We start from the raw sequence: 14662 nt of genomic DNA on the forward strand, positions 1-14662 counted from the left end.
AGGTAGAGATATAATCCCTCCACCTGGTCCTAGGTAGAGATATAATCCTTCCACCTGGTTTTAGGTAGAGATATAATCCCTCCACCTGGTCCTAGGTAGAGATATAATCCCTCCACCTGGTCCGAGGTCTACCCCTTGGTCTCCTCCCAGCTGGACGTGCCTGGAACACCTCCCTAGGGAGGCGCCCAGGTAGCATCCTTATTAGGTGCCCAAACCACTTCAACTGGCTCCTTTCGACGCGAAGGACGAGCGGTTCAACTCCGAGTCCCTCCCGGATGACTGAACTTCTCACCTTATCCCTAAGGGAGACGCCAGCCACCCTGCGGAGAAAACCATCTTGGCCGATTGTATCCGCGATCTCGTTCTTTCGGTCATGACCCATCCTTCATGACCATAGGTGAGCGTAGGAACGGAAATGGCCCGGTAGACAGAGAGCTTTGCCTTCTGGCTCAGCTCTCTTTTCGTCACAACGGTGCGGTAAAGAGACTGCAGTACCGCTCCCGCTGCTCCGATTCTCCGGCCCATCTCATGCTCCATTGTTCCCTCACTCGAGAACAAGACCCCGAGATACTTGAACTCCTTCACTTGGGGTAAGGACTCATTCCCTACTTGGAATGGAGTGGACAGTCCATCGGTTTCCTGCTGAGAACCATGGCCTCAGATTTGGAGGTGCTGATCCTCATCCCAGCCGCTTCACACTCGGTTGTGGAAATGGGTCTGACTCACTGCCGAGGACCCGGACACAGCTCTCGCTTTGGGAGTACAGAGATTGGATGGCAGAGACCCCCTCACCCCATACTCCTGCAGCACCTCCCACAGTATCTCCCTGGGAACCCGGTCATACGCCTTCTCCAAATCTATAAAACACATGTAGACCATATAAGCCCACTCCCAGGCCCCCCCTTGCGAGAGTAAAAAGCTGATCCGTCGTTCCACGACCAGGACGGAATCCGCATTGTTCTCCTCAATCTGAGGTTCGAGTACCTTAGAGTAAACTTTCCCGCGAAGCCTGAGTAGTGTGATGCCTCTAGAATTGGCACACACCCTCTAGATCAGGGGTATTCAACTAAAATTCAACGAGGTCCAGATAGAGAAAATCTCCCCATGCAAAGGTCCGGAACATCAAAATGTCTAAGTTGCTTTATGAATTAGTGTGATATATATTGAAGTAGCCTGTAGCTTTATCAACGTCTGCATGTAATCAACAACTGACTGCCAATCAAATAAAGAAAGTACAATTCAAAAACAACAATATTTATTGTCAATTAACATTGATACAGATATACAGTAAATACTGTGGATATGTGTAATGTTCCTCTCTGGCTGCATTTAAAAATAAAATAGAAAAATAAATAAAATAGCTTTGTTAACCGTTTCACATCATGACTTAACAGTTTCAGACGATTATAGAACATATCAGTCTTTACACATCATAACAATTGAACAGTTTTAAAGTTTCTCTTTCTTTCCCTCTTATATTGCAGTCCCTCACTCACTTTGTTTTATTCAGTGCAAGAATTGAGCTGGAGCTTGTCCTGCCCGGAGTTTAAATCTGGGCTGAAATGGTGTCAGGGCCATTCTCATACACACATGCAGGTGCTCATTGGTTAGCCTCGGTTAGCCTCGGTTAGCCTGCCCTGGAACCATATTTAGTTTTAATTTTGATCCTGGTGGACTGATCATATTGGGCTCCGAGACTGCTTATTTTTTGTGACCTCAGTTCTGACTTGAGAGGGAATGTTTGGTCAAACACTTTGTGTTTTGTCTCATAGTGGCGTTTTGGCACTTTTAATCAGGGTTGGGAGGGTTACTTTGTAAATGTAATCGGTTACTGAATACATGGCTCTGAAAGTAATCCGAATACAGTTAAGTTACGGGTCTTAAAAAAGTAACGTATTCAGATTACTTTTAGAATACTTTATTTTTCCATAACAGATGGGTATGTGTTGGTGAACAGGAGACACTTATTTTACTGTTTTAATGGCTTATCAAGAGCACAACTCAAACACAACATCTTGGTGTCATTCTGGACAGCTCCCTCTCATCTGCAGCCCACATCAAAAACATCACCCGGACTGCATTATTTGTACTCTCTTAAACCTTTCCTTAGAATATGTTATGAATTGTCAGGTGTCCTTGGGTGCTTTGAAAGGCGCCCCTAAATAGAATGAATTACCATTATTATTTATTATCTGAAACGACGTAATAACTTTTAAAACTGTTTCCAGTGACTTGCCCCATGCATTCAGCAGCAGCAGGCCATTCACTTTGATTTGATCCCGTTATGAAATGTCATCATTTCGACAATAAAGAAATGCTACATAAACGTTATCTTGCACATTTTATCGAACCATCTCCGTTTCTATATATTTTAAAAGAGAGATCTCTCTCTGATCTGCGTGCGGGGGCGGGGCCTCACAGACATGCTGCAGCGCTGTGCAGTGTGCACACAGTTCTGCTGGTAATGAATATTACATTTTATGAGGAAACTTTTCCACCAATAATTCCAAAAAGTATTCCAAAATGTATTCACATGCACCGCTTCTCTCCCTGTATCGCTAATTATTCTCTTCACTCACTTTCCTCTCCTCTTCTATCTGCCACTCTCTCATCTCTTCTTCTGTGTTTCTCTCCCTGTATCGCTCACTCGTCTCTTTCGCCCCCTGTCGGCGGCGGTTAAAATAGAATCGCCCCGTCAAAATTGAAATCCCCTATTAATGTATTGATTATAGGTCCGGGTCCGTATAGGTCGGCGTCTGGGTCCGGGCCGCGGTCCGCCTGTTGCCGACCCCTGCTCTATAGAATAGAATCGGAGGGATGAAACCCTCTTTAATGGTCACACATGCAGAGCGCACACATCTGCATTGTCCGGTGCTTTGCTCAAGAGCACCACGGCAGGGTGAACTGGGACCTCTCCAAGTAGCAGTCCACACTCCATATCACTCGGGGGCTTGGACTGTGACCCTACGGCTGTGTGTGTGTAATTGTTTTTTGCAGCCCTAATATTTACATGAAGCAACTACATTACATTACATTACATTTTATTTAGCTGACTTACAATTACCAATTACAGGGACATTCTCCCTGGAGTAACTGAGGGCTTACTCAAGGGCACACTAGTGGTGGTTTTCCTGGCGGGATTTGAACTCACAACCTTCCGATCTTCAGCCCACCTCACTATCCATTAGACCACCACTACCACTACTACTACAGTCACTGACTTTTATCATTAGCCTCATTAGCCTCATTAGCTGTGATGAAGAGCTGTTTCTCAAAGACATACATGTATTGGATGACCGGGTCCCATTGGTCCAACTTCAACATTTTGAGAAAAAGAGCTGAATTTTGAGAGAAACTATGCCCCACGCTCTCCCTGTCCAAACTAAGCAGTGTAACTACGTTTTAGATCAGCTACAGTACTAACACCTGTTGTCCTGAAACTCTCCAGAGCATCTGGAAAAAAGGTGTAATTGACAGACTATTGAGACAACAGAAAAACAAAGGGGCGGGACTTAGAAAAATGATAGGCAAGCATTTAAGGAATGTATAAGGGCTGCAAAGTTAAAGAAGTGTTAATTGTGGTTAGATTTTAAATTCTAATACTCTACAGTTTCTCTGAATATGTGTTTCCTGTTTCCTGCAGACGTCCAGCAGCTGGTGGTGGTTAAAGAAGAGGTTCCCCCTGAGCAGCAGGAGTGGAGCTCCAGTCTGGACCAGGAGAACCCACAGCCCCCCCCACACATTAAAGAGGAACAGGAGGAACTCCGGAGCAGTCAGGAGGGAGAGCAGCTTCAAGGGCTGGAGGAGGCTGATATCACCAAGTCCACATTCACTCCTGTCCCTGTGAAGAGTGAAGATGATGAAGAGAAACCTCAGTCCTCTCAGCTTCATCAAAGACAAACTGAACACCTGGAAACAGAAGCTGATGGAGAGGACTGTGGAGGACCAGAACCAGCCAGGAACTCAGATCCAGAGAGACATTTACAACCAGAGACTGAGGACAACCCTGGAGACTCTTCTGAACCTGACACTGAGGACAGTGCTGATTGGAAGGAGACCAGAGAACCAGGCCTAAGACATAAGTGTGTTGGTCGTCAGTCTTCACAGCTTCATCAAACTCAGACTGAGGAGAACAGAGAGGCAGAGCCTCCAGCCAGCAGCTCAGCTGAACACATGGAAACAGAAGCTGATGGAGAGGACTGTGGAGGACCAGAACCAGCCAGGAACTCAGATCCAGAGAGACATTTACAACCAGAGACTGAGGACAACCCTGGAGACTCTTCAGAACCTGACAATGAAGACTCTTCTGAACCTGACAATGGAGATTGGAAGGAGACCAGAGAACCAGTTTCAAACTCTCAGAAATATAAACAAGACCCTGTCAGTGATTCAAGACGTAGTACAGGAGAGAGACCATTCAGCTGCTCAGTCTGTAAGAAAACTTTTACATGGAGAGGAAGTTTAAGGATGCACGTTATAATCCACACAGGAGAGAAACCATTCAGCTGCTCAGTCTGTAAGAACACTTTTACACAGAGAGGAAGTTTAAAGGAACACATGAGAATCCACACAGGAGAGAAACCATTCAGCTGCTCAGTCTGTAAGAAATATTTTACACAGAGAAGACTTTTAAAGAGACACATGATAATCCACACAGGAGAGAAACCATTCAGCTGCTAATTCTGTGAGAAATCTTTTAAACAGAGAGGAAGTTTAAATGAACACATGAGAATTCATACGGGAGAGAAACCATTCAGCTGCTCAGTTTGTGAGAAATCATTTCAGCGGAGTGAAAGTTTAAAGAATCACATGAGAAACCACACAGGAGAGAAACCATTCCATTGCAGTGTTTGTGACGAAATAATATCCTGGGGTGATCAGGTCAAAGCCATAAGTGTGTTGGTCGTCAGTCCTCACAGCTTCATCAAACTCAAACTGAAGAGAACACAGAGGCAGAGCCTCTAACTCAGATCCAGAGAGTCCCTCTAAGTGATATGACATTTGACACATATAAAACATTTTTGCTATAAGTCAAGTCTGAATGTGCAAAAAAGAGCACAATGAATTAGTCCCATGACAATTCATGCATAAGAACAATCTGTCAACCTGTATAAACTCTGTTTGACAATATTCATATAAACTCCATCTTTATTAATATTCATGGACAATATATTTAATGTTTTTCTCTGATTTTTTGATATACTATAACTACTGATTGTTGATAAACCATTTTATTGTGAGTATAAGGACTCCAAGTTTCCAGGTACACATATAGGATGATTTTATGTGTTGAATCTGTGTTGGTGATATTCCAGCTAATCTTGGTTGTAGTTATTGTATTATGTCAGTAGTTGGTGTAACTTGATTATATATTTAATAAATGTTTGACTTGAATTGTAATGTTCAATCCAATCCAACTTTATTTATGAAGCACTTTAAAACCTCCAGACCAAAGTTCTGTACAGAGAGATACATAACATATCAAATCACACAGCTCAGCTCACAAAACCACCACAGTCTCACTCCCTGAGACTGTGGTGGTTTTGTCCTGATTGGTCAGGACGAATCACGGGGTTTGTCAAGCAAACCGTGACCAAGCATCTCGATTGGACGATCAGGGAGGGAGACTGTGTAAAACATTAAAATAAGTATAAAATCACATAAAAGATACGAACACAAAACAAGCCAGAATAAACGTAACAATTACAAAATAAACATAAAAACCACCATATAGTATCAATCAATAACTTTATTAATCCCGCAAGGGGCAATTGGTTATGAGCATCTTATGTTATGTACACAGGCAGGAACATACAGGTAAAAAGCACGCAGATACACCCGGGAGCCTGGATTGCCCCTTTCACACCAAGGGTTAGGGTTCGGGGGGGTCTGGGACCCGGAGTGATCTGCGGCCCGCGAGCTGTTATGTGCCATCATGACACGCATGGTGTTATTTTTTTATATATTATAATTTTCTACGAGTGGGAAAAAAGTCTGTCATTCAGGGCAGTATCCATTACACTATATATAATCCAGGGGGCGGTATTGCGCCTAAAAGCTGTTTGCCAGCCGCCCTTAAACAACAAATGAAGAACAAGAAGTAGAAAAGTTAGTATGGCGATTTCAGATAACACACTGGAGCTAGAACCCACCTGCTTCTTTTAAATCAGCTGTGAGGGAACATTTCGGGTTCCCTGTGGACTACAATAACGATGGAGTGTGTGAGTGGTGGATCGGACGAGGACGGTGTGTCGGCGTTGTTCAACAGCGGTGCGGAATGCTAATAGAACACACGCCAAACATGCTAAATCATATCAGAAGGCATCACCCAGATTTGCCAATCACCAGAGCCCGGCAAAAGACAACAGCAGTTGTACAGCTTATCCCCGCTGTTTTTAAGAAGCCAATAGACATGCAAGCCAAGAGACCAAAATAAATAACGGAAGCTTTTGGCATATGTTTTTCAACGGCTATGCGCTCTTGAAACACTTACTTATTATTTATGATGTAATATTTTCAAGACAATCTTTTTAGTTTTACAGCTTGGTGAAACCTTTTTGTTTGACATCAGCCATTATAGATACTACGGCCATCTGAGTGTGTGTGGTGCTGTTTGTGGTTTGTTTTTAACTGTGTAATACAGTTAATTATTCAAAAATGTTAGAGTTCCTTATTTTTAAACTGAAACTTGCACTACTGTTCAAAATAAATAACAACAAACCTGGAATTAGTCATTTGGGACATTTTTTTGCTTTTTCTTGTTGGATCGAACCCGTACCGAACCGTGACCCCCAAACCGAGGTACGTACCGAACCGTGAATTCTGTGAACCGTTACACAATGTTTTATAATGATTGATCATGAAAGTGTTCTCAAAGCTGGTAAAGGTGCAGCTAGTTTGAATGACTTTGTATACTGCAGGGTAGCTTGTGAATTTACTCCAGAGGCCTGTACTACGAAGCCGGTTCAACCTAACCTGGATATGTTTGAGTTAGCCGGTTGGCCCAATCCAAAACATACGCGCTCTCGCTAAGCTGTACTACGACGCTGGATATCAAGTGGATCGCTCAAGCCAGCCCTGTCCTATCTAGTTAGGTGCGCGTTCACATGAAAGGGGTGGTATTTGGAGCATTCGACCAATCACAAACATGGACAAGCGTACTGACAGCGCAGCGTCATACTTCCTGAATGAAAAGTGAACTTTAATATTAGTCAAATATGAAGAAGTTAAACTTTAAACATCCATGACTTAAACACTTTATCCAGGATCAAAGCCACATAGCTGCACCTGCAAGGTGAATACAGCTGGTAACAGAGAAAGTGTTTGAATGCGTACATTAACAGGTTTATGATATCACTGCCCCGTCCAAGACACGATCTGACTTTAATTACATTTGACTCCAGTGTTTCGTCAACTTAATGTGTTGCTTAAAATAATACTTCTGCATACAGTATGTGACACTGTGAGTGTTGCACGGCCAGATACGGCTCAGCTGACTCAGATAAGGAAATATATGATACATTATGATGTGATATGATATGAATGATAATGGGACACATCGACGTCTGCACTCACAGTGCAGCGGACTGTACTTAATGTTACTCTGATCCGGTTACTTATGTTGTGGCAGATATTTAAGTAAGCTTTCTTAACGCTAATGTTATAATAGTCAGATTGCTCTGAAGATGGGAGGGGATATTCTATTAATTTTCACGTTCACACAGTCAGTTGATTTTTGCCGGCCGTCTTTCCTGCAACGGCAGTTTTTCTGTATTTCCTCTATCCTGTAATATGACTTGATAGCTTTAAACTCCGCACACGGAGCTCTGATTGGTCAGCAGGCGGTGCTTTCACTGAGTTGATCTCTTAGCCTGCAACCTAACCTCCTCCCGAGGAGGTTAGCCGCTCAGCATAAGTTACCATGGAGATCTAGCCCGCTAAAAAGAGAACCAGCGTCGTAGGATCGGAAAGCCCAAGCTTTCCCTGAAGTCAGCCGGCAAAGCGAATATCCGGCTTCGTAGTACAGGCCTCAGGTGGAACTAAAGTCTGATTTAACACTTGATTATATTTCACATCATTCATCCACATCTGTAAAGTAAGGTATTAAATACATGTAGTGGAGGAAAAGTACACCTTTTACCTCTGAACTGTAGTGGAGTAGAAGAACAAAGTAGCAAAACATTGAAATACTTAAATAAAGTACAAGTATCTCAAAATTGTACCCAAGTATAGTACTTGAGTTTATGAACTTAGTTACTTTACACCAGTGGCTATACAGATAGAAAGACTAAGCCTTGCACAGAGACATGAAAATACATTTTCAAAATGCTCAACAAAATCATAAACTGACTGCTCCACAATTAAAATAAATACTTTTATATATTTCTATTAGATGTGACTCTTTGGCGTTTCTGTTATTATTAACTGCTTTAGTTGTTCTGACTGCTAAAATCCTCTGTTATTCCTCATTTTAAAGCCGATATTCCGGGGGCTCGGAGGGCTCGGATCCTTGTCATCTTTTCATACCTGATGAGTTTGCATCCCTGCATCTGATAGCTGCTATAATACAAAACAACACGTCTGCCTGCCCTCCACAACGATCAATGACAGCGGACGGATGGTCAAAGTAAGGTACGAATAAACAGAATCACACGAAGCTGGTTAGTGTTGCCTGACTTTAGAAAGTGTGTGGTTGCGTTCTAGTCACTTTGCTCAGCGCTAATGCTTGTTACAACTTTTATTTGCCGTACTCGCCATAAACTGTTGCTCAGGTTGATCCCGCCCCCCTCCGACGTAAGCGTGACGTATGCTGTTCTTGCTTCAAGACCGACAATTTTTTGGAGCTTGGTAAGAACCAGTTTTCGGGGAAAAGAGCCGGCTCCGCTACGGTGTGAACAGGAAAAACCGGTGCTTATCAGGCTCAAGCTCCGAACCGGCCCTGGAACCGCGTTGGTGTGAAAGGGGCCAATGTGGATCATTCCAATTTCACTATAAATACATATATATACATAAGTGTCAAAACACAAGCATAAAAAACCATAACATGTTCTTCCTGTAAATTATTCTTCTATTTAGATGCTGAGTCTTTGAATAATGACAGTATATTTAAAGTTGGAAGGCGATGTGTGGTTTTCTCTCTCTCCTTTCAACACAAAATGATGGAGACATTTCCATCCAACTTGAGACCACGATGATTCCCTGGAAGATTAGCTATGGTTTTACTCGAGACTCGTTTCACTCGTTGTCAGACTCGTGAAGAGTAATGTACCAATCGTTATTTTTTTTTTTGTGACCAACTTCTTTTTTTTGCCCTCACAAAGGGACTTATATACACAGATACAAATTATATAGACAATACAAAAAGAAAAGGCAAAGAAAGAAAGAAAAAATATAGGGAATCCCTTTCCCATGCCACCCCGTGCCTCCCCCTCCCACCCCGTCCCTCCCCCTTCCCACCCATCTTGCCATTTCACAGAAAAATCCTACCTGATGTTTGTTAGCAATCGTCTGGGTTCATCTATCTATTATATTATATATATTATTTATGTCATTTGAATTATGAACTATGTTACAAAATTCTAATTTAGAGTAAATTAATTTCACTTTGTTTCACCATTCTAATAGTGTATTACGTTATTATTGTTGCTATTCTCGAATGGTTCGTTTCTTCTATACTTTGTAAAAACAAGTGTTTTAACCTGTTAAGCCCGAGAGACCCCAGTACCGGGGCACTGCCGCAACATCTTGCAGGAAACAGTGTCTGAGGGCATGTTCATTTAATAAACTATGAATGTTTTATATCCATGTAACGGGAAGAAACTCATCTAACTGATCTTTTTTTTTTTTTTTTTCAAAATAAAACCCACAATGCTAACACTGAGCCTCTGAATTAGCAACGAGCGAAAAATGCTAACACCTTACTGCACCGAAAATCACTCACAAAACCTTATTATTTATCTTTTCTGCACATCCAACACATCGTTTCACATCGTGAGGTGACACAGAATCGATGGGTACCCTCATTATCACTCCATGATACGAACTTGCGACTTTATAAACAAAAACAGACATCAAAGCATGTGGCGCTAAGTAGCTAAAAACGCTAACATGGTTTACCTGTCAAATCAAATCAAATCAAATCAAGTTTTATTTATAAAGCACATTTAAAAGCGATTTTTGGTCGAGCCAAAGTGCTGTACATGTAATAAAAACACATTACTACAATCACAATAAAAGACAATAAATTACACCAGATATATATAAAAAACACAGGGAAAAGTCAGGAGTCGTGCTCCGCTCTAACTAGAAGGTGTCGTAGTCTGGTCAAAAGTGGTCTTCAATGGCATTAAAACGATAAAAACGCTGCTGAAGTTAATCCATAGGTTAATCCAATGTGTCTGTGTCCCTTTGAAATGATTTCTGATAATCCATAAGCAATAAAACTGCTTTTCCGTTTCCAGATGTCAGAGCTAGAGTATAGGTTCGCTCTGATGCAAAACTGCATGCGCGAAGCCCCCACCTTTTTTTTGTACCATGTGTGTCAGAGGGGAGATTCCCCTTTGATTCTATTGGCTCTAACGGTCAGAAAGAGATGTCAATCACCAAAATCGACCAATGGGTTCCAGAGAAACGGTAAAACCCCCATTTCCACCCAAATCACCTCAGAGGTGGAGTTTTTTTGGTTAAACCTCTCTAAATGTCACTTGTTTTGCATCAATCTTGATACAGGGTACTTATTATGTTGTACTTTGGATTCCTAAAGCTTTTAGTCTACCTTACCATCATCCAAGGGTAGTTTTCACTGTAAGTAAATAAGAATTTTTGGACGGACACTATAATTTACAGTTTTTTATGTTTATGTTCAATCTGAATTTTCTTTAAAATAAAAAACATCTATATTGATTCTGACTTTTCTACATCCAACTCACAGGTTTATCATTACTTTGAGAAAAAAGATTATTAATTTAACCCTTTTAGAAGGGAAGATATGGTCATTTGTTCTGGGAATGTCTTTTTCGAGCCTGAGACCTGAAAAACAGGCTCAGGGCTTAACAGGTTAACACTGAATGTGGTATAGGAACAATTTCTGTGAAAGGAGGGAGTAAGAAATGTTCTGATACCAAGCTAATTGCTACTATTTTGAAGAGTGATATTGAATGTTAAAACTAGAAGTTATGCACAAGGAAAAACTTTTATGTTTGAAGACGAACCAAAGTATTATTTTTTGTATTTTTGTATTCTTGATGATGGTTATTGAGCCATTCCATTTTTGATTGTATGTTTTTGATAGGAGTTATGTACTATGCAAAGTTCAGTTGAAGAACTCATTGATTTCAGTATTATTTACATACCTTAAAAGGTATGTAAGGAGGGATTGTTAGAAATTAAAATCAATATTGAATGACGTAATTTAGTTTAAACAAATAGTAAGTTCAAAACTGTTTTATTCTGAAAACAGTTCCGGTTCAAGTTTACTTTGAAAAGCTGTATTGAGAGACGACAACAATGACCACTTCCGGTTTCACGTAAACATCGATTACAGCCGTTAAAATGCATTAAATAAAAAGTCATGAAAGAGTGTGTGAGGAGAAAAGGCGTGTGGAAGTCATACAATGACCAGACAATGTCTAAATCCTCTGTTATGTGCGATATCGGACATTGGAGAAAGAGATGGGAGAACGACGTCACCAGCCGCCATTGAAGGAGGAGCGCTGGATGGTCAGATCACGTTGTCCCGAAAATGGCGCCGTACCGGGGAAGCTAGGCTAATACACACACACTATAGAGTGGCGAAGTCACGCCCACTTACTTCCGGGTAATGGGACCTTATTTCGGAAAAATTATGCATTGAAGTCAATGGGGAGAGAAAACTTATCTTTCGATCCCGTTTGAATTGTGCCATGAATTACACATATGATGTTTGTCAATCTTAAAAAATCATTTCCATGTCAAAAAAGTCACAGTTTGTCGTAAAACTGTTGAAATATAAGACTATGAAAAATACGTAACGAGAAAGACTACAAATCCCAGAGTCGCGTAAGTGATGTCACAATTGTTTTCCTCCACTAAGAGATAGCTAAGATCAGCGCCATATAGATAGAATCTATCTATATGGCGCTGGCTAAGATAAGATAACTTTAACAAGATGCCTGTGTGCTTAGTACCAGGTTGTTATCATACCAGCAATGGGTCTTGCTCGTTCTTTCGCTTCCCGTCTGATGAAAGGACCAGGAGTGGCTTGATCAAGTTAGCTACCTAGCTAGTAGCTAGCACGTTAGTTAGCATTACAGCCTTGTCATTTGTATTAGCCTTAACATGAAGTAACATTAAGTAACCCAAAATGTTAAACAGTAAGAGTAGTAGTCATATTTCGTGAACCCTTTGAATAGTACTGTCACCGGTGTGATCATTCTATAATACACCATTTAAGCCCGGGGGAGAAATGCTAACGCTAACGTTAGCATCGGCGATCTTCTCTACTTCATGCTATCTGCACAAATGGTTGACATTAAACATTAAAACGACCAGGCAGTTCAGAGAGAATCAAAGGAAGGCAGGCAGGCAGCTTTGCATGACATTCTTCAGGACGTGTTTCATTGTGGTGATAGTGAGGGTAGTCAATCGTTTTGTTGACAAGACAGTAGTGACGGCCATCTTGGTGACGTGTGTTGTTGACCAGAGATGTAGTTCATTGAGCGGTTCACACAAACAAATGTGTTACTTCACAGTTTTACGACACATATTTTTTTTTTGACTTGCAAAATTATCTTTTAAATTGACAAACATCATATGTGTAATTCGTGGCACAATTCAAACGGGATCGAAAGATAATCTTTCTCTCTCCATTGACTTCAATGCATAACTTTTCCGAAATAAGGTCCCATGGGGCTCAACCGGAAGGGGAGGGACTTCGCCACTCTATTTAACGGTTTTACAATGGAAACAGCGCTACAAAGTCTTTAACTGTTAGCGGGCCGTTACATATTATCTTCGCAAACCTTATGGGGGATTCATTGTGATTTATGCACAGTTTACCAACCTGTATGGTGCAGGTGAAACAGAAGTAATGAGGACACGTTGTGTTCAGTTTCCTTCCAGATTACTCCTGAGGAAACCCCGGGAACGTCCGTAGATTTAATCGGTCCCCCGGAACCATTGAATCGAACACAAACGTTCCGCCTCACTACTACTGCATCTATCGACCCCGTTAGTGAAATGAAAATAACAGATGTACAAAATAAATGCATGTTCTAACTCTAAATAATAATAATAATTATATTAATGTGGTCACACATCCCAGGGGTGCCACAAATGCAGGACTTTTACACTGTAATATCACTATTTTCTACCTAATTAAAATATCTTAGTCGGATAAATCATCCAACACTATGGCATGTACAAGGCATGTATTTCACAATAAATACCGTGTTAAAAAAATAAGGTAATATCCTCTATATATAACCCAGAAGGATTAAGTGCTCTGACAAACAGTGCCATCTTTGTGCAAAATGAATATTGCCATACAGGAATGAAAAGTCAATAAATAAACATGTTGTTAAAACTCACAGGTTTTTGTTGTTTGTCACATGTTGTTGCACGTCACAAAGCGTGCACCGCCCGCGCAGAATGTAATGCTTACAGGTCTTTGGTTTGGTTCCCATGAGTCTGTCGTGTCTATTTTTCTCAGACCCTTTGTTGATCAGGCAAAAACATTGGCATCCAAATGTGTCTTGGAGGGAAAATGGAACCTGTGTGAACAGCAAAGCTGTTGGACTTTGTTGCTGTGTAGACTCAAAGGCAAGACCTACAATGCAAAACACCACACAGTTCAATGGGTACTTTGGTTGCGGCTTCTGTCTACATCCTGGTACTCTAATAGAGAAACAGGTGACAGGGTAGAGCAGAAATGCATGATTTAAAAAATGGGTGAACAGACGCACATTTGTTACTTTCCAAACGCACATGAGAGGGAGTAGTATTGCTCATTGGTTGTCATACTGTAGCTTGTATTTAGCTGTAATATTCCTGAAAGCACCAGCTAAAACTATGATCAGCTGCACTGTTTGGTTTCCCTTCGAGGAAAACAAATGCTGCTGTCAAAACATTTTGTAAATATATTGCAACATACAGAGCCTCTAAGGCAGGGGTGTCAAACTCAATTTCATCACGGGCCACATCAGCATTATGGTTGCACTCAAAGGGCCGGTTGTGACTTTAAGACTATATAAAATACATATATAAATATTTAATATATATAAAATAATGTATTATATTACATTATTGCCTCTGCATTGGATTATTATCGGATAGGGTAATAACTTCATAATTAACTACGTCTGAAAGCAGAAGTCTAGGGCAAATAATTGCAAGTCTCTTCAGTGAGAATGTCACAAAATGATTTAAAAAGAAAAGCCAAATTCTGGAAAAACAAAAAAAATAAGTGACATTCTGAGAAAAAAATGCATATTTTGAGGAAAAAGTCAAATTTGAGATGCATTGTTGGAAAAGTAGTTTATGGGCAACGTGCTTCTGTAAAGTAGCATGTAACCGTATAATAAACATATTATATTCTTTGCAAGCTCTTGTGGGGCCACATAAAATGAAGTCGCGGGCCGGATTTGGCCCCCGGGCCTTGAGTTTGACACCCCTGCCCTAAGGGGAT

General features: G+C 41.1%; 1 protein-coding gene across 1 annotated transcript in view; it reads left to right on the top strand.

The window, feature by feature from the left end:
• LOC117486600 (zinc finger protein 84-like) overlaps positions 1–14662 on the top strand; it is a 113039-nt gene that overhangs the window by 14697 nt on the left and 83680 nt on the right. Inside the window, exons 2-3 of the mRNA XM_034135104.1 lie at positions 3644–4069; positions 4343–4654. Coding sequence (XP_033990995.1) covers positions 3644–4069; positions 4343–4654 — 738 coding nt within the window. The remainder of the gene's footprint in view (positions 1–3643; positions 4070–4342; positions 4655–14662) is intronic.

The sequence above is a fragment of the Trematomus bernacchii genome, unplaced genomic scaffold, assembly GCF_902827165.1.
Source record: "Trematomus bernacchii unplaced genomic scaffold, fTreBer1.1, whole genome shotgun sequence".
In the NCBI taxonomy this organism is placed as follows: domain Eukaryota; kingdom Metazoa; phylum Chordata; class Actinopteri; order Perciformes; family Nototheniidae; genus Trematomus; species Trematomus bernacchii.